Source organism: Triplophysa dalaica, chromosome 2, assembly GCF_015846415.1.
Source record: "Triplophysa dalaica isolate WHDGS20190420 chromosome 2, ASM1584641v1, whole genome shotgun sequence".
Lineage (NCBI taxonomy): Eukaryota > Metazoa > Chordata > Actinopteri > Cypriniformes > Nemacheilidae > Triplophysa > Triplophysa dalaica.
This window is the reverse complement of record NC_079543.1, coordinates 9,439,773-9,463,768: the sequence shown is the minus strand read 5'-3', so window position 1 is coordinate 9,463,768 and position 23,996 is coordinate 9,439,773. Positions and strand designations below refer to the sequence as shown.

The window sequence follows — 23,996 nt, the reverse complement described above, 5'->3', positions numbered from 1 at the left end:
AAAAAGAAAATTGTTTTTAAATCTACTTCGATGTTAGTAAAAAAAGTTCTATTTTTAAAAAAGTTGTGTTTATAACGTTACTAGCACATTTACTTTTAGTTTCCTAAAGTAAATAATATTCTCAGTAAAAATCAAGAGGGATGTTGTGGTAAACCGGACTTTTATTTTGACGGGTCGCCGCAATCGGTGTTTGACAGTTGCTTTTTTCAATTCTCACATGAAACAGGAACAGTAGAAACTGTTCATGTCTTTAAACTGCAAAACAAAAAAGGAAATTCATTGAAACAACATTAACCTACATATGCGCTGTTCTCCGACGCGCTTTTCTCCGCCCTTGCCTCAGTACTTTTTAAATGGTGGTCCTATTCGTGCTAGCGAAAGGTCAGAAATGAAACTAATAAATGTTCTCATCAGTCATTGTCCTGCTCACCGCGTCTCACAGAGAGGAATCACGTTCTACGCTCTTTATTGCGCGAAATCATAGCTCGAGTTGAAAATGCGCGTCTTTGCATTGACTTTGTATGTAATGTACTCGCGCCAATCGCACGTCACGTTCATAACTATAGTGTCAGTTCCCGACTGAACTAATGAGATTATTTTTCACACTATGCTTGAAGGGCCGGAACAAATCACATCGAGGACCGGGTTCGGCCCGCCAATTGAATATCCCCGTTACATTGTACGACAAAAATTGACGGTTTCAATCTTCAAAATACTTTTCTTCAGAAATCAAACAGCAAATGATTGTCAACATAGGCATTACATGCATAAATATTTTTTTTAATAAATGCATTTAGTTGACATCAAAACTTTTTTTACATTAATTACTTTTCATAAAAATCTTTCATCATTAACTCACCCCCATAATTTCAAACCGTATGATTTTCTTTCAGATTTTTTGAAGATCGTTGATATAATAACATTTGTTGGTCACATAACCACAAAGACATTTCACAAAATATCTGCTTTTGTGATAAAAACGTGTCACCCCTATAATCTTGGAATATGTGCAATGTTTGTCACGTGGCATTATAAAATGCTTTTTACATACAGTTGTATGTTATTTAGAATATTTTCTTCATGAATTCATGCACTGCAGAATTTTAAATTTGACCTTTGTTTGATCAGTTTTCTGTAGAATAGAACACAATTTTTTAAATGTAAAAAAAAAGCAATAAAATGTACTGCATTATGAAAAACGCTAAATGTCCAGTAAAATATGTGAGCGTTACATAGTTTAAAACGAGCTCATATGATCCACATATGATAGTTCATGGCAAACCTAATGCAAGCTTTAGCAACTAGGATATAACAAGGACTTAAGAAAACACATGGGATTATTTTATACAATGCGTATCGACATTTCCCAGCAACCAGCTTGGCTGGTGTAAGCTGCTAAAGTAAATTATAGAACGACTTATTGATTTTACTTTTCAAAGCAGAGCTACACTCTTTCAAAGCAGAGCTAAAAATACAAACTACTAAACCATGTGAATAAAAATAAGTAAAATCACACAAACATTCATTATCAGAACCTTGAAAAAATCATTGTTTTATTAAAAAATGTATTGCGAAGTTACATGTTCAATCCATGAGAGGAAGGTGCAATGTTTAAGACCAAAGGTAAAGTGTTGAAATATAGGAACAATGAATCAAGATCCACTTGTTAGTGTTGCAGAAGAACAGCATGACAACTGACATCACGACAGATTTTTTCTTTTTGTCTTTAATTAAAAGATATAAACCGTAAATGCATTTATTTAAAAAATAAAACTGATTGCATATGCATTCACCCACAACAACCCCAGAAAAACAAACAAAATCAGCCCCAATCATAAAATATAGAAAAGGAAGAGCAAAAAGACAACCAAGAAAAAAATAATTAAAATTAACAAATATTCTCTGGTATATATAGTTAAATGTGCTTTTATCTTAATTTCTAATCAAGCTAGAATCAAAATCTGAACTCTAGTTAAATCTTGAAAGAGATACATTTTTTGTTTGTAATTAAAAGACTGCCGCCCTCAACACTGAACATTCGATCGGTTACTTAAATCTTTGAGCAAACAGGACTCTGATTTTTGTCTCGCATCCACTAAGTCAACAGCCGACCTTCTCCTGTATTAATTGTAGTGTTGCGAAAGATTGGAAATAGGCAGATGGGGATTAAAATGCATTGGGAAAAAGAATTTATTTTTAAAAATCCACCGACCCCTAGTGCTAGAGTTTCCATTCAGTAAATATCTACAGCAGACTTGCTGTGCATTTTAAATATGCAGTCTATGGAACGAGCACTGTACTTATGGATCGCAGAAACAAAAAACAATGCATATACATCCTTAAATGTACACTCATTCACTTTACACAGACAGGCACTAGAACCAAGAGGCAGAAGGTTGGCTGAACATTTCCATTCACACGTTCTTGGAAGCCGCTTAACGCAACCACACGCGCAACTCGTATGTCCATTTAACAAGCGAGGCACTCCCAAGTATGCAGAGTCATATTTACAGATTCATTATTATTCAGACGAAGCAAGAAAAGCACTGGGTCCACCAGCTGGGCCTCGAATCGCAACGTTTGGAAAAGTACGAGAACTGATCTAAGATCAGAGCTAGAATTTGTCTTGGGTGTAAACGGCTGTCCTCGGACCAGCTGTTTTAATCAGGGGAAGGTAGATACATAAATTATTTTACTCTTGATGCATATGGTCCTTGGTTTTTATACACTAATTATAGTCAGTGCCAGTAACAAAGACCAAACCAAATGGAAAATATATTTTTATATGCAAAAAAGCTCTCCCACTCTGGAATGCTTTGCAAATTTCCCACCGGATCTATCAACTAACTTTAAGGAACAACAGATAAAAAATGTGAAGATCCGGAACCACACGGCTGTCCTAAAGATCACAACTGTCCTCAGCTAAACATGTGAATGCTACTGGTTTAATATAAGTCTCCCAATCATTTGATCCCTCTGCATCTATTGTAATGCTTGCATAAACACTTTAAACAACAACCCCTCCCTAGAGACAGGACACTTCACAAGACCATCCACAGATAGACAACCTTAAAGAAAAATTAGAGTCGATTGGTCATCTAGTGCTTTTGGAAAACAGCGACCAAAAAATGAGGTCTTATGGCCATCACAATGCATCAACAAGGCATAAACTCAGACATTCTATTTACAATGATTTCTGCAGATGACGCAATGTTGCATTACTGTGAACGGCAAAGCAAGATCAAGCGAAAACAATACCGACGTCATTCTACACTAGTGTTCTAATATATGCAATCCAAGAAAAAAGGACAGCGGTTATAAACTTGAGAAGCTGACTAAATAGATCTTTTAGTCCCTAGTGTTTCTTAGTCTGTCATTTCACACAAAATAGTAGTATGGACCAAAATCAAGAAAAGTTTTTCATTCTGTAGTGTCCGTATTTTTAGTGGCTGTTCTCAATCACATTGATCTGAAGAGTAAGAGTGGCAACAACAGAGGGTTGGAAACTACAGAAGGGTCAATGCAGTTAGTGGCTATGGTCCCGGAAGTGATGAGATCAAAGGCTCAGCAAGGACAGTAGGCAGGAGTAGGAAACCCACGACGGGTGATGCACACTATCAGTTTTTCTGTGGGGAGAAAGAGAAACGTTAAGGTCAAGTATTACGTGTTTTCTTGCCTACAGTTAAATTACAAAAATGATTCAGTAATGTGTCATTAAGGAATTGCGATGAGCATTTGTGCATAACGCAAAATGCTTGTTTCAATGACGAATAAAACCATTAAAACATCGGTCATGTGACCAAATCGGACTCATGGGTGAGGAAATCAGTGTTGGGGAGTAACTAAGTGAAAAATTACAAAAAAATGATATATTAGCAGAGCTGTTGCAAAGTCATGTTACTTTTCCAAACGGTATATTGTGGCAAAATGCCATTTTGTGCACAAATAAATTAAAAACAAAAGCTTAAAAATGGGGCAATAATGAAGCAATAATGTTCATACCTTGTGCAGCTTTGTACAAATTGGTATTTCTGTATAATTTAAGTTGACTTGAATGCAACTGAATCTGCAATTCGTTTTTAAGTGATCTGTCGGGTCGGGACATAGCACTAGCTCAACCAATGGCATGAGTTTGGGGCAGGGCTAATAGTTTGTCTCTGCAACTTTTCAGTTTTTAATTATTTTGATTCAATTAGTTTTGAATAAATAAATATCTAAATATCACGAAAATCGACCTGTCTAGAGTGATTATGTTTCATGTGCAGTTTTGTCTGTGATCGGTAGAAAATGCTGTGTAGTTTAAAAACAGTACGAGTTTGAGTCACTTATAACATGGATTTGAAAAAGCAACGCCCATCAAACATCATTATTATAAATATACTTTATTATCATTAAAATACCAGACAAGGCTTGAATAACAGCAACAGCAGGCGAAGATGCCAAAAGGCATTCGCCTATTTCACAATATGGCGACAGAGTAGGAAAAAGCGTTTTCTGTCGCACTGCTGCCATAGCCATTCATTTATTCAGCTTGATTTCTCACAGGCATTCATTTTATTTACCAAAAGCTACAGCAGCATATGTTGTCCGATTTGTTGCATGGTTTACTGGGAAATGTAAAAATAGGGAAAACAAATATTACAAAAACATTGTTTTTGAGTGATTTATTTATTATCAAGGTCTGATATATGTTAGACAAATCAGCATACAGCTAGCGCCGCATGTCTAACTGCTTCTAGTCTCCGCATTGTTCTGTGAAGTGAGCAGAGCTAGAGCATTGTCCGGACAAGCGTTTATCCTTCTTCCGATTTGTACACGTCACGCTGCAAAATATAGGTATATTTCCTGGAACTACGAGTTTTGGTCTTCTGCAGCATAAATTTGGAGTTTCTGCATAAGACTGCCCTCTGTTTTTCAGATGCAGCAGCATTTAATCGCACTTCGCTGACAAACCATGCAGCAACAAAAAAAACAGCAAACACCGGCCAGATCGCGTAACGTTTTTTTCCGATGTATCGTGCAGCTTTACTGTAAATCCATCCTTTTATTGCAAGTGCACATTTTTGTGGCAAATCATATTTAATAAAAAACCATAATCATCTAATATATTATAAAAGCAGGTTTTAGCTTTAATTTTTTATTTCAACTTTAACAACTGTCCTGTAGTTAACTGCAGTTAAATACTAGAAATTACAACTAGCTTCCCCAACACTGGACGCAATAAAAAAAATAGCATCCATATACACAAAAAGGTAAAACAACAAACAATACCAAGGTTAGAACCACAAAGACCAGCGCACATACACTTAAATATACAAATTAAGGCCATGCAGAAGGTGGACACACATACCATGCGTGCTCATGCACTGAGTGGGGGGGAGGGGGAGTGGCCTAACCATCATAAGTGTCCAACAGAGGCATAGAGCCCCGCCTCTCCCCATACATTCCTCCCTGAGAGTGAAAGAGAAAGAATGGCAGAGAATAAGAGAAAGTGAAAGGCCATCGAAGAATAAGTGAGTAATAAAAGAAAAGTGTGTGAGAACGTTAGTGGAGTAATAAAAGAAAAGTGTTTGAGAGACCGTTAGTGGAGTCGAACACCTCTGAAGTCCAATTAGTGAAATAAAACAGGATGTGATGTCAGTATTTGTTACTTGTGCAGGGCTACTTTAAAGGAAGTTTAGTGAAAACACAAGTTGTTGGTTGTTTGTGAGTGAAGAAGGGTAGACATTCACCTGAGGTGCGTCTCTGTCTGAACGATCCAAAGTGTCGTCTAAAGTGTTCCTCCGCCCTCTCTGGTCTATCGTTGAGTAAGCATCTGGTACCACAGATAAACATTATAAAGAGCTGAGGGGAAATCATCTGCATACTGATCGCACATTTTACATTAGCACAGTGGTTTATGTCTGAAATAGCACAGGGTGTGAAGTGGGTATAAACCTAAACATAAGTTTGCACTTGACAAGTCTGAGCCATTTTTCAACCCCAAATTATAATTTACAAGGAAACATGACCATAGCATTTATTCAACTTTGTTTTTTAAGTATTTACTAACATTTTTTAAAATCAAAAGTTGTACTGAAAATGTATGTTAGTAAATGCCAATACAAATGTATATGTTAGCTCACTGTGCATTAACAAAGATCAATAAATGTGGAAAAACTATTTTGTTCATCATAAGTTCATGTTAATGCATTTACTAATGCAAATACAACCTTAACACAACGTTGCAAAGTGTTCCCAAAATGTTACATTTTGTGCAGTTCTTAAGTGATTCACCCAAAAACTTGCAAGTATACATTAAATTGTACAAAAAGTATATTACTTTTTGTACATTTTAAAATAAATTTCCAAAGACATTTTTCTTTTGTAAATCATCAGACCTTAACGTAACTTGACTTTATCTTAGTATATGTGCCTTGGCTAGCATGTGTTGCTGAGTCACACACAACGACCTTAATATTACAAAATAAATATATAAATAAGAGGAATGCAAGCTTCTGTAATGACCACTTCATTTCACAGTCAGTAAAGAAAAATCTGAAATAGCAAGTGTGACTAAAATTTAAGCATATTCATGTACACATGTGTACAGGATGTTTTACCTGGTCCAATGTCATTCATGGGGATCATATCTCGATCTCTGTCCTGTTTGCCTCCTAACAAAGAAACCCAAACAAAGTCAGTTTTTGAGATGTCCAGCAACAGTTGAAGAAAAGATTCTAAAACGCTTTTTAGTTGTTGTGTAAACGCATTAAAGGAATAAGGGCGTGTCCTCACCCCTGTCTATTAGCGGAAGGGTGCTGTCCTCATATCCCCCATTGCTGCGGGGATTGTTGGGAGGATTGAGGTTGACCATGAAGTCCGTTTTCTTCCAGCCGTCTTTCTCCAGTGTGCGGCGGAGCTCTTTGAAGCCCCACACGATCTGCAGCACTTGCCCAGCACCACGTACCTCCCGATCCGAGCGGTTGCTAAATGGTGAGAACAAGGACAGTAATGCGAAACATAAAACAACAGCTTCTTAAATTGAAATGAGTTATGTTGCAGACAATCTAAAGGCAAAATTCCATGATCTGAACTAAATGGATTACACCATTCTGGTATCTGACCCTTTAAACTTGTGGATACCATCCTATATCCTTAAACACGACTTACTCCCAACACATAACAAGGTGGCTTAAAAAGATTAGAAACTGTCAGTAACTAATCTGAAAAAGAGAAACCAACCTGTCTTTGTTAATGAGCACAAGCCTCTCAATGCCCTGGGAGCTACGAAGGGTTTTGGCAGCATCTACGCTGGACCCAATAACCTCTGCCATAGTGCTGAGAACAGACACCACGGTTTCTTCCGAAAGCCCACGCACGGGCTGACTCTGACCACCACCCGGCAGATTAGCCACCAGGTTAGGCACTGCATGTTTCCCTAGATACAGACAAACATGGTATTAAAAACACAAATTCTAGAACACACATCATATTCATGTCTTTCACAACCCGAGTTTCTCTCACAAACACACCTAACAGTTCACGGTTGCGAGCGTCGATGGCCAGGTTCCTCAGGGCTCCAGACATGGCTCGGACCACGCGATCGTTCCCATGAGACAACAGCTCAGTCATCATCGGCAGGCCGTGCTCTTGTCTCATCGTTGCTCTGATGTACCGCCCATACTGATGTAGGAAAGTTGACATTAACTACTGAGCTCTTGAACTACGGCTAACTTAATTAGCGAAATATAGCGTCTGTATTCTTACACTCCAACGGCCTGCGCAAAGATTCTGCACGGCTCCTGCAGCGGCTTCTAGAACCGATGGGTTCTTGCTTTCTTTTAGGAGAGAAGTGTACACTCGCACCACTTCTGGTTGGAACAGCAACTCATAACCTTAACAAATGCATAATCGTTACATTTCATATCACAACTATTGCCATAAGTATTCAAATTCAACAGGAAGTCTAATGTACCTTTGGCTGGTGTGGTTCTCTTTGGAATGTCAATCATGTCAGAGGTTCCATCATCATCTTTCTTGCCTGAACACATCAGAAAGAATAAGCGAGTGAAATGGAGATCAATGGGAAATATAGGGATACAGGGACCAGTGAGGGGTAAAACTCTTGCGACTTAAGGGGAGTGAAGTTGTGATACAGTTTAAAAATGGTAGTCTGAAGAAAACATCCATTATATGCTTGACTGCAGAGCAGAGATTACTATTACATTCCACAGGCAATCAAATAGGTGCGTGTAAAGCATTACAAGATCAAAGAGAAAATGATTTTCTTCAGACAAAGGAGGTTTTCTTCAGACACATTTAAGTCAGAGGCCACATTTATTCCCCATGAGAAAAACCCCTGCAGAATGTGATGATTAGACCAATGAACCAATGCCAATTTGTATAGACGTATGACATCATAGAATACGAACAAAGTGAAGAATTGGTATAAATAACGTTAAAAATATAAAAGTGAATGTGTTTGGTGAGGTTGTATGGATTTATCTGAAGTGAGGTGCTCTGGTGCGCTCTGCTGGTTACATCTAGAAAGACATGTATATGCGGACAGCTTTTCAAAGCGACAGTTCACCCCAAAATAAAAATTCTGCCATCATTTTTTCACCCTCTACATTGCTCAAAACCTGTATGTGACACTTTTTCTATGGAACACCAAGGAAGACATTCTGAGAAATGTATATGTGGGTTGGTTACCAACCTTTTTCAAAATATCTGAAAAAGTCATACAGGTTTGGATGGACACAAGGGAGAGTAAATAACGAGAGATTCTTAAATTTTGGTTGAAATGTCCCCTTAAAGCTCAAGTTCACCCAAAAATGAAATTCTTAAATGTCAGCATCAATACACATTTGCTTGTTGCTTATTATTTTATTACACACATGCTTTTTGGAGCTTCAACTATTCAGAAAGCCATTTCTTTTGAAAAAATATGTTGCAAAATATCAAAACAATGTTGATTGTCATGTCATTTGTTTACGCATGTCTCATGACCAGTTTTCATGCGATATCCTCATAGCACGAGTAAGAAAATTGAGTTTAATGTTTGGGTGAACTATCCTTTTAAGGGCCACAGTCACGGTTTTATTTTAAAATGTTCTTAGAATGTTACTGATTCTCTATGACTGGTTTCAGTTGTCAAAATGCCTTTTGGGATTGCCTCCTATTTAAAGGATGACCACAAATTTGCCTCAGAATTTGGTCAATTTTAGAATACAGCATTTCTCTACTATCTACTATTTGAAGCTTCTTGATGCCTTCAAATGCAGTCTATGTAGGCAGTATTTCAGTTGTCAGTGATACTTGTTAGTGGTTCAACTTCTATTTCCCTCCGATCAATAAAAACCTTGTTTGTGTGACTGCGACCCTTTTCTGCCTCCTCACTTAACACAAGTAGTGCAGCTCAGAAAATGAAAGAGAAATGGGATTGAAATAAGTTATCTTCCCCTAAAACGTTATTACAATTTGCCCATTTCAGATCCATTTTCTAGAACTTGAACCCAAGACATTGTTAATAATGGATTGCAATGACATGATTTCTATGAAAGCAAGCAAAGTTAAAAAAAGAGAGAAAAGAGCTTACCTTTGGAAAACCACTCGTCTGTTACCATACGAAAAGCAAGAAAAGAGCATATAAAGACAGATGAGAAAATGCAAAAGAATAAGAGGACAGGACCAATTTTAGGTATATAAAAATGAATGCAACAGTGCCCCAGCCACCATAAAATGATCAAATCCACAGCAAACGAAATACATGCATGCTTGATCATTTTGTGTAAACAAACCTAATCTGGCAAGTATCAAACTCACATGTCTAACATACTTCTAAGTGATAAAAACACAAAACAAAATGTAGCCTCTTAGCTTTGTTTACACAAAACGAAGATAACACTGGATTTGGGGGTGCCTTATTTTAATTAGTCAGAGCTTTTTCCTTTATTTTAATCGGACACGCACCTTTACCCTTTCGGGAGCTAAAGCAGCCCCCCTTTTGGGCAGAAGGGGCGGGGCCTTGATTGACAGGCATGGTTTCCTGGTAGCGTTCGCAGCCAGGTATCTCTCGATGCACTTGGTAGGACAGATTTCTCAGCAGACACACACTGTTCTCTATCAACTGCAAAGATAGAGAAAATCAACTTTACAATAACTTTTTGGAGAAACGGGTCAACTAACACTGATGAGTTCATTAAAAAAAACTATTTCCCAGTCAGCCTATAATATGAGCGTAATGTGCAATTTCACGCCTTTATTTTATTGAGGTAAAAACAGGAACTGGGTCTAAATAATCCATTTCATAACTGCATAATGGATGTCTCCAAACAATACTTTCTTCCCACTTCGCTCTTATCGTAAATTCTCTATTATTACCTTTGCTCTTTGAGGAACAGATGTGTTCCGTACAGTATACGAGACTGAAAAAAAGGTTCGGGTTTTTCACTCAAAAGCTAGCCGGTTACCTTGTTGTCCACATCTTTACAGTTGATCTGCGATTGGACGATGTACATGAGGGAATCGACCAATCCGGAGCACTCCCTCAGCTTCCTCCTGGCCTCGCTCCGCTCCGAGCTCACATTCCTGAAAGAGAAACGTCAGGCAACTAATTATTACGCCGCATGCCGAACGTCGCTAAACATTAAACAGGCAGAGAAAGTTTTAGCCTCGGGTCATCACCCAAAACACGTAACCGAGCGTGAACAGATGACATCTGGAAAACAGTGAAGGGCGCTCGGTGAGAAAGTGAGGGTTAGAAGGCAGGACAGCACTAGCTCCATTTAAATCTAATCACGGTGTAAAATCAGTCCTCTGAATGGAGTGCTTTCGAGAAGCCTAACAGGCGAAAGAGAGATGAGAGACAGTTTTAAAAGAGAAGCACTCAAGGGAAATAAGTGGATTCAAAGATCACATTTCTCTCTTTTGTCCAAACTTTGTCCTGCTTCTTTCACAGGCTGAAAGGTTCTTGGGCAGTCACAAACACACACACACACAAAAGCATTTCCTTCGCACTTCCCTCCTTTCTTCCACATTAAAACGCAGCTTCCTCACCCACACACAAACTTCTTGACAGGAATTCTTTAGCGGAACAACACCCCTCCAGCCTTTAATGTCTTTCACCGTCTGAACCATGAATTTAAAAGTTCCCTTCCTAATCCTTGCCCCCGCCCATCTCTTTCTGTACCTCAGTGGCTTTCGCAACAGCAAACCACTCGCAATGCCGTGGGTTTGAATTCCCATGAAACGCATACGGATAAACAGCATGAATTTACTGTACCTTAAGCAACCGGTGGTGTTGGTGAGTGCCGTCTCCCACTCCAGGTGTCTGGGTTTGCAACTCTCCTCACCCCCCTGGTTCCCCCTCTCCCAGCCTGAGTGCGGAACCATGACCTCATCAGACATGGCGTGCAGCGCGTGGTCAACGATTTCCATTTTTACAGAGTCGTGAGAGGAAAGGTTCCACAGCGTGCCTGGAGGAGAGGATGGCAGTTGTGATTATTGCAACTTGGTGTGGCCACATTTACTGAATATAATAAAACGGTCAGTTTTGGTCCTAGATTCTGATTGGCTGAGCTGAGTTCTAAGCTGTTATATAATACCCCGATTTATAACGTCTGACCGCATTACTTGGCCTAAACATTTTATTTACTTTATTTTACGAAACCTTGCTACACCTATGGAATAACCGTTTTATAAAAGCAATAAGCCTTGTGAAGCAGTGGGTTACAGTGCATTTTATAAAAGCTAAGGGCGTTGTAAACCCCCTTAGATGTTATAAAATGCATTGTAACCCACTGCTTCTCAGGGTTTATTGCTTTAAAAAACTTGCTACACAGAAAACCTTGTTTACATGGAAGTTTGAGACTTGCCAGGTTTCTTGTGTGCAGTGACATCACCATCGATAGTCTGTTTAGTCATTAAAATTGCAGCAGGAAAATGGTCAGAAGCTGTATTTTATATCTCTTATCTCCGCAGAACCAGCATATGCGACAATAGTTTTTAATTTTGACGTTTCTATATCATCTGCATGATTCGAGAGCAGACTATGCGTTATTTTACTGTTCTTTCCATTTGAGACTTTTACTAATGCGATGTCAGACATGCGCACAAACAAAACTGAGAAGGCATTTACTACATGCAACGCGAAATCTGAGTAACTGATAAAAAACTACCTAGGCGAGCAGGTTTAGCTCACGCCATTTATGAGCTTTCCAAGATAAAAGAAAACCGTTTTACGCGTTTACGTGACCTTTCACGTAATCAGCTTATTAAGCATAATCTGAGTAAAACTGTGCATGTAAACGCACTCATTGACTGCCAAAATGACAATGGTAGTAAAAAGTTACCCACAACGGTTTTCTTTGTTACATTCAACAAAGAAATGCACAATTAAATTTTGACTAAGGTAGTCAATGGTTTTGGTTACAAGCATTCTTCCAAAAATCTTTGAGGGTGAGTAAATACATTTTTATTCTTGAGAGAACTGTTCCTTTAAGATGTATGTACCTGTTATACTATCAGTAAGGTCCTGATCTCTCGTCTTCCTCAGTAGCCGCACCAGAGCAGGGATTCCGTCACAGTTCTTGATGGCTATCTTGTTATCTGGATCTCGCCCATATGAGATGTTCTTGAGAGCTCCGCATGCTGCGTAATGCACCTCTTTCTTTGGGTTATCAAGCATTGATACCAGGGCCGGGATTCCCTTCATCCGCCTAACGTCGGACTTTACCTGAACGAAGACAAATTAAGTTTGACAAAACGTTCTAACTGGATCCAATGAGTGTCGAGGAATTGTATCCAGCTAACCTTATCATTCTTAAAGGTGAGGTGCTGCAGGTAGGCTGCAGCGTTACTTTTGACAGGGTCCAGGCGATAGTTGAGCATAGCGATGACTTCAGGAAGTTCAGGCTGCCTCCATGTTGTGTTGGCGGGACCCTTGCGCAGAGTGCTGTCCAATGACGCCATGCTGCCTCTTTCTCCCTGAGCCAATGGGGCTCCTCCCCAATACATATCACCAGCTCCAGAGATATCGCCATCCAGAGTGCCCTCATATGACCTGAGGAGAAAAATACAAATGTGAAAAAACAGCTCAGTGACATTGCTCAATAAAAACAATTCTTAATAACGCATATTCACACTAACCCTGTCCTACGTGGTGGTGGGGCATGGTGCCCATGCGCTAACCGGGGCATTGTGCTGTAATGCAGCCCCGCCATGTTGTAATCAGGCTCGTCGTATCCCAGGCTCCTCTGGTCATCTTCAAGGCCGTAGGGGTCTGGAATAAACCGCTGAAGAGCTCCAGAGATCTCTAGAGCGCTGCCCAAACGGCCCACCTGAGGCTGGGCTGCATATGGATCCAACTGCGGCCGGCTGTGAGTGCGGTAGGCGGAGTCAATCGTGCGGTAGCCATCCACAGGCCTGAAGGACAATGGGCGCATTTTTGTTACACCGACAAGCGGTCATACTGAAATTTCAGGCTTCCCATTTTGAAAGCAGAAACACACCTGTATCTGTCGTCCATACGAGTTCCTCGGCTGAGGCTGGCGTAGACTTCTGAAGGAGGGCCACTGCGGTAGTCATCATAGCCACCTGGTGGTCCGTAGTGGTAGTTACGTGGTACAGTAGCAGTAGGGTAATCAATTGGGCCACCCGGTGGCCTATACACACGATCCATCGGGGTGTTATAACCCATCCCGGTAACTGAACCAGTGCCGTCCAAGGAGAGCGTGTCCGAGACGGAAGGAATAACTGTTCGTGTGGTGGTTGTTTTTGTGACCTTTTTAACCTGATGTGAGAAAAAAGTGCTCTTATTCTCCATCCAGCTTCTCCGGAAAAGCAGACAGTAAGTGGAGAAAGTTTGCAAAAATTCTGAATGTGCACAAACTTACTGTTGTCTCAGTGCGCCGCGTGGTTCCATCATCACTCGTTTCGAGTGAAATAACTGGCATCATCTCATGAGGGTCCTCCTCCACCATGACCGACTCAACAATATGACCAGGGTCCAACATTCTGTACTGTAGCGTGGACACACAAACAAAGAACAATAGTGAGCAGCAGCCAAGAACAGGAAGTAAGGCGTTTTACACAAACACACCATCTGGTTGCAGAGCATTCGCAGGTGTACGATGACGACACTAACAAGCACAGAAATAGAGGATTCAATAAGTGTCGAAGTATGCGAAGAGCGTCTCGCATGTGGAAATGCGTCGATCAACAATTAGGATGGCCTGAGGTCAGCTTTAGAGAATTCGGCTAGTTGAGAGTATTTCGTATGTTCCACATTATTATGTTTGTTGTGTTGTGTCAAGTAAGTTGACCAAAAAGCTGAGGATGCGGCAATCTGTCTTGAAATCAAGCAATAATAATGGCCCATTTATATATATAAAAAAAAAACATGGGACAGTCTCCCGGACAGGGATTATTATAAACCAGCCTTAGTTTAATAAAAAAAAATAGTTGTTTTAACAAACATGCCTTGTTCGCCAAAAAAGTTGTTCCAAAAATGTATTAAAATCTTTATTCTTTTTAACAAAAAATAAGATATTATGAAGACTTATTGACTTTAAAGTTCTTTTAATTACTTCTAAAGCCCTAAACGGTTTTGCCCCAGAAGAGCCACAGAGCTTCTATCACATTACAACCCATCACGCTCTCTAATATCTCAAAATTCTGTTTTTTTATGACACCTAGAATAACCAAATCCACCAAAGGGGGTAGAGGTTTCTCATACGTATCACCTAAACTCTGGAATAGGCTTCCCAATACTATTCGAGGGTCAGAGACACTCTCCCAATTTAAATCCAGATTAAAGACACATCACTTTAGCAAAGCTTTCACTGAAAGCGGCAATGCAATGGGGTTTCATGCATTCTGACTTCTTTACGATATTAAACGTGCTGTCTTCTCATGCTTAACATGGTAAACTTGTAAAAAAACGAGCATATTACGTAGTATTTCTGTTCTTGAGACATTCCCCAGCGATCGTACATTCAATTTAAAGAATTTCAACATTTTAATTCTTAACTGAAATTAAAATTTAAGATCCATGTCAATTTTGAAAGCAAATCTTGATTTAGTTTTAGTTAGTGTTTTGACTAAAATGCAATTTAGTTTTAGTCATCCCCATCGATCATAGTTTTAGTCTCCGAAATCTACATTAAATTAATCGTCTAAAATCTATCTGGATTAACTCATGTAAGTGGTGTAATTAAATGTTCCATACAAAGATTTAACTGTTTCGACATAATTTACTTTACCTTAAAATTTAATTAAAACAGGTCATTACTTTATATTTCAGACAAATTCAGGAACTTTTTGATGAAATGCATCGTTGCAACACAGAGAATATTAGAGCATGAACGACATGTAGCAGTTCATTCAATCTCATTTTGACTGCATTGACTTGTATTCATTCAGTACGTCCAACCATTGAAACGCTCTGAGAGAGCTCACATTGGCTCACGCCATTGGCTCACGTATCTTTGAAGCAGCACGGTCATTGCTCAAGACAGTAAAGCATGAGAAATATCTAATCTTTCAAAAAGACAAATTACATAAACGGTATTACATTTCTTTAATAACGCAAATCACATACTTGATTTTAGAATGTCATTCAATATTTTAATATACACTTCGACTCCATCACTTCTCTGATCGGAACCACGTGGTTTCTTTCGACTTACTTTATGTTGAATATCACATTATGCAGCAGCTCACGTTAGCGGATAAATTAACATTGTTATTTAAAAACGTTTGTGCTGCCATTGTACCGAGTTTCGGGGTGACTCGCCTACAGTCGCGCTTCAAGTTTGCCGTGTTTTACCGGCGGTTGTGAAAGAAAATAACATGCTTATTAAACCACATTGAGACACAGATTCGTTGTTGTGCTTCCCCTTCTCCCAGAGACTCTCTCGCATCTGTTAGATAAGAACACGTGACGCGCTGGCGCAGAGTAGGTTGGGTCTTGACTGCTCAACAAATAGAATTAAACATCATATTGTAAAAAATATCCCCATTTCTACGATGAGCATCATAAAAAATAATAATCGTAAAACATAATACGAAGTATCGTTACACCCCTACATGAGAGCAGTTTGATGGTATAGCTGCACTCAGTGACTTAATTTGGAGGTTGCTGGGTGGGTGTTTGTGGGTGGGGGGTCTTGTTGGTTTTGGATAGGTGGGTTTAATTTGTTAGGGCTGTGTTGGTCTTGTTTTGTGGTCGATGTCGGACAACAGAGGAATAAAGTTACATTATGCCATTACTATTTTTCCCTGGTTGTTCCTCTGTTGTTTTGTGTCGATAGGGGAATGGGACCAGGTTGGACCTGCATGGTTTCGGCGGGTGGGGCTCCGTGGGTCGCGGTTGGTGAGCTTTTCCTGTTCTTCGTGGGCGTTTGCTCGGTGGCTATTGGTCGAGGTCCCTGAGTGCAGTTATGACACGTCCGAGGAGATCTGGCCCTCCTGGCTAAGCCTGGTTCCTCCCAAAGGTTTTATTTTGGGTTCCTCACCACAGCAGGGCAGTGTTGGCTCACTCACCAGGAGACTACCTTTAATTATTTATTAGAATGATCTTGCTTGGTCTATAAACACCATGCACTGTGCTTTGATTTACAATCTGTGTTTTGCTCCTGTAAAGCTACTTTGGATCAATGCATATTGTGAAAAGCGCTATATAAATAAATTGAATTGAACCGAGTATGGGAAACGAAAATGTCCCCAGGAAACATTAACGACCTATAAGGTAAATTTTCTTCCAAATATCTCTCTTTGTGCTCAGCAGAACAATTACATTTAAACACGTTTGGAACAACTTAAGGGTGAGGAAATGACAGAATTTTCATTTTTAGGTGAACTATCCCCATGTCTCAATCAAAACATTGAGAGAAACATACGAACCTGTGTCCCGTTTATATATCCCTCAATTAATTTGAGCCGTTCTACCTCTGCATCACCGGTGACACGCCCGTTCTAGACAAAGCGGAAGAGAGAGAGAGAATGGTTACAATACAACCACACACACAACAGATAAAAAGGATTGCGTTCAAGTAGCCAGCGATCGTGTCGCTTAACAATGCGACACATTCAGACTGGTCAGCAGCTACCGCAGGACACAAAGTAAACACCATAACGTGCAAAATCCTAAATCGAATAAAACAATGTCCATGCAAAGGGTGACTTGACAAAAAAAAAAATGTGAATGAAGTTAACGACACCATCACAAAAGAGAAACATGACTGCGTTATAAAGAATGAAGGAACGAATGAATGACCGCCAGGAATGAGAGAAGGGGTTGACTGCTACCTAGAGAATTTTACTCATGCATCTACACGACAATGGCATGCAGCAGCACTTACAACCTATAGCACACATTCTCTAAATGCAAACCTTACAGAACAGGGGCGCTGTACTATTCCAGGTCCACAGAGGGAGCCGTGACAGATGACCGTAATCTCATCTGACAGGCAGGCATGTGGGAACCTGTCAGCAGGTAGGATCTAAGCCTGCTCTGCATGATAATATCCACACAACTATGTCAACAGAGAGCAGATATGACTGGTCATGGCATACCAAACAAGACCAGGGCTCTTATCTTTATGTGCCCAAGTGTGTTCGTGCAAGAAAGAGACAAAAGATGAGGTCGGAGGGAATTTGGGAGGTTTTATGAAGGCTTGAAGTGCTTTAAAGGGATAGCTCACACAAAAAAAAAAATCTATAATTTACTCACCCTCAGGTTGAAATTAGTAAGAATGTCAGTAACCAAACAGATCTCATCCCCCATTTACTGCCATTGTATTTATTTGACCTAATTTGAAAGTAAATGGGGTACGAGACCCGTTTGGTTACAGTCATTCTTCCAAATATCTTCCTTTGTGTTCAGCAGAACATAGAAATGTATACATGTTTGGAACAACAAAGGGTGAGGAAATGTTGACAAAATTTTCAATTTTGGGTGAACTGTCCCTTTAGTATTCCTTCACCAGAGTTCACATTTATGCTTTGGTTTAATTCAAATAGTACACGTTAAAAGTAAGCCACAGCAGGTTTGCCATATTTGCATATTTGTTTGATATGACATATTTGAATGTACACGTATGAAACATTGGAAGATTTTTTGTAGGGACAGCTTAAGAGCAGACTACATTTTTTTGCCGTTAACACACAAAGATTGTATCACTTAAACCTTTGGTCTTCAACCGGGGTCCACAGCCCCTAGGGGGTCCTTGGTGGAACTGCAAGGGGTCCGCAAATTAACGTTTACTCACAGGCAACTTTTGTTAAAAATGTACCATGGGTACAGAAATATTACAACGAATGTTCGCTTTAAACTGCACACGCGGCCTGTTTGAAGCTCTCGCTTATTGAAATTTTAACCTGCGTGCGGACAAAAGCATCCATTCAGGCAGCAGAAGCAATAGAAGAAAGTTACGTTACATCTACTTCATCTCCCTTCCAATAAGTTCAGAGTATGCATAAAAGGAGCTGTGTGCAAATAAAGTGCATTCATTCGGTCCGACCTTGAGAGCGATTATTCTCAGGCGCCCCCCGCATGGTTGGTTTGGTTTCAGACTCAACTTGATTCTGTCAAACCCTGGTGCGTTTGGGTTTGTCTTACATTATCAAAAATGTGCACATGACAGAAAACAGAAACACGGATCAATATACTGTGTTTTTATTAATTTGGTGTTATTATGTGCAGCAGAGTGAATTACATTTGGGTTTACAGTATGCGCGTTGCATGTAGACTGCTTTCTGTTGTTTGCAAACAGACCGTTTTGAAGAAACAGTGATTACAATAGACCTGCCGCTCTGATTCCACTCGCAACTTTGAAATACGATGCAGTCTACACGCTCGCTCGAATCCAAGGAAAATCATCAACATTATCGTCTCTTACATGTGTTTTATTGAAGAAGTTACGTCGTAATCGCCTTAAATGCATGCGTAGGTCACTTTACTTCCTCATCAAGTGGCACCTGGGTCCGTGTTGCTTTCGTATTCATGCAAACCCCACCCCACTTCGAGAGCAACCGAACTCCGACCACCTCCTTCAGGTAGTCTCGGGTTAGGTAGCCAGGTGCTCACCAGGGCTTTCACAAGAGCAATGTTTATGCGAACCCCGCCCAGTTCCGAACTAAACTTCAAGTGTGAAAGCGACATTAGTCTGATATGATACTCAGCAGAACAAAACACTCGTTAATTTTTGTGTAACAGCCACTGCAATGCTGATCCACGAGAAAGACAACAAAGCTCAGAATTATAAAATAGCGATGTGATCTGCATCACACTGAGAAGAAAAAATACTGATACTTAATAAAACTAAATAAAACTGACTGCTTTTACAACAGAATACATATAAAATGCACAGATTTCTTTCGCATCCAGAGACAACGTCTACCTCCACTAGAATAGAGTTTGTCCCATTAACCAGGGTCATTCACAAGTAAATTGTCCATAAAAAGTAAGTAGCCTGTATGCAACAATAACATTCATAATAGGGCTAATTTAATGTCTAAACATAATATTGCTGTGACAAAAAGGGTTTTCAATTTAAATAGCTCTGACTACACATTTAGTATAAGGGGGTCCCTGTTCCATGCATCTCTCATCTGAGGGGCCCTTGCCTAAATATTAATTTAATTTAAATTAATAAATGTACCTAAAAATCTTTCATCGTTTACTCATCCTCACATTATTGCAAAGCCATATTAATTAGGGGGTTTTTTTGCGCAAAAGACATATTGAGGAAAGTTTGATGACCAAACTACTCAATACCTTTCGTGTACCCACAGAAGTCAAATAGGTTTTAAATACGTGAGCAAAGACAAAGAATTTCTTTACTACACTTCTTATACAGACCGTTTCATCGGATGTGTGCACACCTGACCTCCAGTTAACTTCCGGTCTGTGTTTGACTAGTGTCTAATGATATAACAATTTATATTTAATTTATTTTCATATTCATCTATATTACTAATCTACTGTATAATAATCGCATTAAATAAACGATGCGTTACATTTTTTGTGTGCTCATTTAATTTAATTAACAATTTGTTGACTGGGTCCTGTAGTTTTGACGCTTTTTAAGAAACCGTTTGTGTACATTGAAATCTAGCGGTTGAGCTTGGTTCGCAGTCTAGGTTCAAAATATTGAAGAGAAAAGTTTAGGTTTATGGTTTTTCTTGGTTTCTTTTGCTTGTTTTAGGCACTATTATTTGCGAATGTGTACCGGAAGTTCATTCTCCGTAACATTTGTTTATGTTGTCACAATGGTTCTCAAACTTTTCAGATCAAGTATCACTTTCAATAAAATGAGTTGACTAAAGACCGCCATAGAAATCATAAGAATAACCGCTCAGAAAAATATCAGAGCTGGGAATCTATATCTTTACACCTGGTCCTCCAATTCTTATGTATTATTAATTATTAATAAAGGATAGAATATTCAACACAGAAGATAAATAAATATACGTATACTTAAACATGAAGACAACAGCTGTATATCACGTAAGCAAAGCGCAAAACTAAATCGCACTCCAGTGCACGCTATATTGATTTAACCTCGAGTAGATGCAGACGCGTGTCGAATAAGCGCTTCATAGAAGCAACAACAGCTTTAAACAGAGGTTTAAGTGCAGAAATACATATGAAGCTTAATTTACACGAAGCTCATCAGAAGAGAGTGCGAGAGAATAGGAGCAGACAGACGCTTGTGAGTCTCTCACTCTCCGTGTTTGAGCTGCCCGTCACGTGACCGAGTTACATCGAACCAATTATTAACAAACTATAATTCATACAACTATATGAAAATTGCACAAGAGATGTATTCCGTTTGTATTTATCATGTACTAAACATTTGAAATTATTTTATTTTACATTACGTGTTTTAAATACAGAGTTTTTTAATTTTCTTTTGTGTCACGTACCACCAGGAGTCACTTCAATTACAACTTGTGGTACACACGTACCATTGTTTGTGAACCACTGGTCTATAAGGAAGGAAAAATAACCTTGAAAGAAATACTTGATAAAGAGGTTTACTTTTATAATCTTACCTATTGGAAAAATTTTGCTGGTTTTAGGCATAATCTCACTAAATTTAGATTTTTTTCCTAATAGTAAATACTTGAGCATTTTTTTCTGAAGAAAATTTATCAAGATTTAAGATATTTATACTGCAAAGAGGGTACAAAATGTATATTTTATTACGTTTGGGTGAACTATTCCCTTAAAAGGAATTTAATTTACAAATTAGTGGAAAGGAATTCTACATGGCATTTTGCTGAACTTCCACGTAAGGTCCATGTAAGTAGGTCATACAGGAGTAAAGTAAGGATGAGTTTTATAAATGGCTGAAATATTCCTTCAAGTTTGTCATCAAATTTGGGAGATGAGAGTTTATCTTACACATTTGAGACAAGAGAAACACATGCACACATAGTCGACTCCCTTGAAAGGGGGGGGTCCGAGTTGATCATATATCCAATCAAATGATTCCTCTTTTTGAATGGGAGACACAAAATTGGGAACATTGAAGTAAAACTCTCAAATCTCAAGCAACTTCCAGTAAAAGACAGTGCCTTCCGAAATCCGCTTCTAGACCCAAGGGAGACTCTACTTGCTAAACCGGTTTGTTATCTCTATTCACAGACATCAGCGGAAGGAGGTTTGGGTGTTGAGAAAGTTTCTGTGATAAGTGAGACATTGACCATGAGGTCAGTGAGGGAACGACAAATAAACAAAATTCCTCTTCATTGAAGACACTCTTTCAGATGAACAGAGGGTTAGAAACACTTGTATCATGTACAGACATGCATGTGTCGGATGACAGAAAAATGACAAGACAAATAAACGTTAGAATTTAAGAGAGAACAAATGCGGCATGAACTGGGGGAACGAAGAACCATGCAAGGAAAATGTGGTTTAAAAAAACTCAATGCACTGTAGGACTGTGATGTCACACATAATAATCACAATGACAAAGATGAAAGGATGCAAAGGAAACATAATGGTGGTTTTTGGGGACAATGAACGCAACAATGAAGGAGGAGTAAATCCGCATGCTCCTTGAAGGGCTCAGAATGACGCGGTTGGGAAAGAAGGGCGAGATGATGTAGAACATGAGTGAGATATTGCAGGGTGATGACGCGGGGTACACTGCTGCTTGGTGATTGGCTGGAAGGGCGTTACCTGCAGGGTAGGGAGGGGGCGGGGTAGGGTACCGGAGGGCCCCACGCTCCTCCTCTCCTCCTCCAGAGCTCGAGTCAGACGCTCAAACTGCATCTCCTGCTCTCGCACGGAGGCCAAGAGTGATGCGGCATTCTCACACTGCTCCATACACACTGAGAGAAAGAGGACAGGGTTACACACTCACACACACGTCAGGAGATCTAGTGCCTGCACACGTGCACTGAAAACAGAAAGATGCGCTCAAGGCAGTCCTGTAGAAATTTACACAGAGAATGTTAAATCTAACAGGGCTCAACAACAGTGATGATGGAAAAGGGGCTTTGACTGCAAACACACTATTTTCCGATGAAAATTGCCATTTGGGGAATTCTGCAAGTTTTGAATGTCACCAAGGTAATGTTATCTAGTAGGCAAACAGTTTTGTTCATAACGCAAGACGTCTGGGAGCATCCGTGGGCATAAAATAACAGTATACAAAAATCAATACTATTTTGAACCATGTGCGATTGTTTTCCAGAAGCTGCCAAGTGGTTACTTTATCCCTGTCAAATTCAACTCAGTTTTTTCTTTAGAAAGAATGCAACAATTAAAAACCAATGAAATGTCACCAGAGTAAAAATCTAAAAACCATCTTGTTGAGTCCTGCTTAAGATTGTGTGCACCACCTGACCCATGCAGCAAGCTAAATCAAGCATCAGACACAAAAAAGGGAAAACTTGAGAGAGAAAGAGAGAACATGACAGACAGAAAACAAAACCAGGGCTCCAGAGCTGCGAAGAGACTGCAAGACAGGTGCTAACAAAGCTCTTCAGACGCAGGCGTGATCACGCTGTCACTGCTTCGAGGTAGCACACTGAGGAAACCAGACCGGTTTTAAGCTTACAGAGAGTGTGTGTCAAAAGATCGTGTAGAGGCAAGAATAACGTGTGCAGACACAACAAGGAATGAGCCATGGTCTATTCAACTCGAGAGTGTCTCCACACAACCATATCGCAGCTTAAGAATAACCACAACCTGTCCTTTCCTCTGCGATAGACTCTTTGAAGGCCATTTTACTGTCTGACAACCACGAAAAAGGAAAAAAAATCTTACTTGAAACAGATGCCAAGTGCCATTGCAGGATGCACAATGATAGTATTGAGTAATACTATTTATTTTGATATAACGCCACTAGGGTTGTGCCGACAGACGATGCCATCATCCATCACCGATGGCTGACAGACATGACGATGTTGAGCCGGCATCGTGATTCCAACAAATGTTTGACTTCGGTTAAGTGACTTTTGCTACTCTGTGCTGTGGGCTGCAAATGGCGTTGTAAATAAATATGAGCGAGAAAAAGGGGCATAAAACCTCGCTCTGTACAGAAGAGTTCAGACTATAGTGACTTTATAACTGTGGAGCTCATGCTGCATAAAGAGGACACAATCGCGTTGAATAATGAAGACACGTTTCTACACAGCTTGCGTTGATAAAGACGATGCGCCTCACTTTATAACTCTTTTATTGAATATAACATTAGAATAACAATACAATCGAGCCTCACTTTATAACTGTGAAGCTTGCGCTGTACAGATGACACACGCCTGAATTGATGACTGCCCCGCTCACGCTGTATAAAGATGAGTCTTTGCGCAGCTCTTGCCAGACACGTATTTAAAATGCCACAGAGCAATATCATCATCCATCGCGATGTTTCACTGTAGCCATCGTCCGATGCCAATTTGGTAGACATGGCTCAACCCTAAACGCTGCTGTACTGAATGACGATCATGTTCATATGACGATATTTTGATAAGAATCCAAATGTACAAAAATC

The 23,996-nt window shown here is 39.6% G+C and overlaps 1 protein-coding gene across 9 annotated transcripts in view; it reads right to left on the bottom strand.

The window, feature by feature from the left end:
• Positions 1 to 1,525: 1,525 nt before the first annotated feature.
• ctnnd1 (catenin (cadherin-associated protein), delta 1) overlaps positions 1,526 to 23,996 on the bottom strand; it is a 29,210-nt gene continuing 6,739 nt past the window's right edge. For 2 of the 9 annotated variants that reach the window (XM_056737138.1, XM_056737130.1), the window contains exons 2-21: positions 22,178 to 22,329; positions 16,888 to 16,959; positions 13,878 to 14,003; positions 13,494 to 13,774; positions 13,132 to 13,407; positions 12,796 to 13,045; positions 12,496 to 12,718; positions 11,267 to 11,459; positions 10,455 to 10,572; positions 9,955 to 10,111; positions 9,581 to 9,598; positions 7,958 to 8,023; positions 7,750 to 7,877; positions 7,515 to 7,665; positions 7,225 to 7,420; positions 6,778 to 6,968; positions 6,603 to 6,656; positions 5,733 to 5,815; positions 5,351 to 5,451; positions 1,526 to 3,626 (exon numbers count right to left, since the gene is read on the bottom strand). In XM_056737138.1, coding sequence (XP_056593116.1) covers positions 5,392 to 5,451; positions 5,733 to 5,815; positions 6,603 to 6,656; positions 6,778 to 6,968; positions 7,225 to 7,420; positions 7,515 to 7,665; positions 7,750 to 7,877; positions 7,958 to 8,023; positions 9,581 to 9,598; positions 9,955 to 10,111; positions 10,455 to 10,572; positions 11,267 to 11,459; positions 12,496 to 12,718; positions 12,796 to 13,045; positions 13,132 to 13,407; positions 13,494 to 13,774; positions 13,878 to 14,003; positions 16,888 to 16,959; positions 22,178 to 22,324 — 2,790 coding nt within the window. In that variant the 5' untranslated portion in view covers positions 22,325 to 22,329 and the 3' untranslated portion in view covers positions 1,526 to 3,626; positions 5,351 to 5,391. The remainder of the gene's footprint in view (positions 3,627 to 5,350; positions 5,452 to 5,732; positions 5,816 to 6,602; positions 6,657 to 6,777; positions 6,969 to 7,224; positions 7,421 to 7,514; positions 7,666 to 7,749; positions 7,878 to 7,957; positions 8,024 to 9,580; positions 9,599 to 9,954; positions 10,112 to 10,454; positions 10,573 to 11,266; positions 11,460 to 12,495; positions 12,719 to 12,795; positions 13,046 to 13,131; positions 13,408 to 13,493; positions 13,775 to 13,877; positions 14,004 to 16,887; positions 16,960 to 22,177; positions 22,330 to 23,996) is intronic. The other 7 variants (XM_056737182.1, XM_056737172.1, XM_056737196.1 and 4 more) reach the window with 5 other exon arrangements.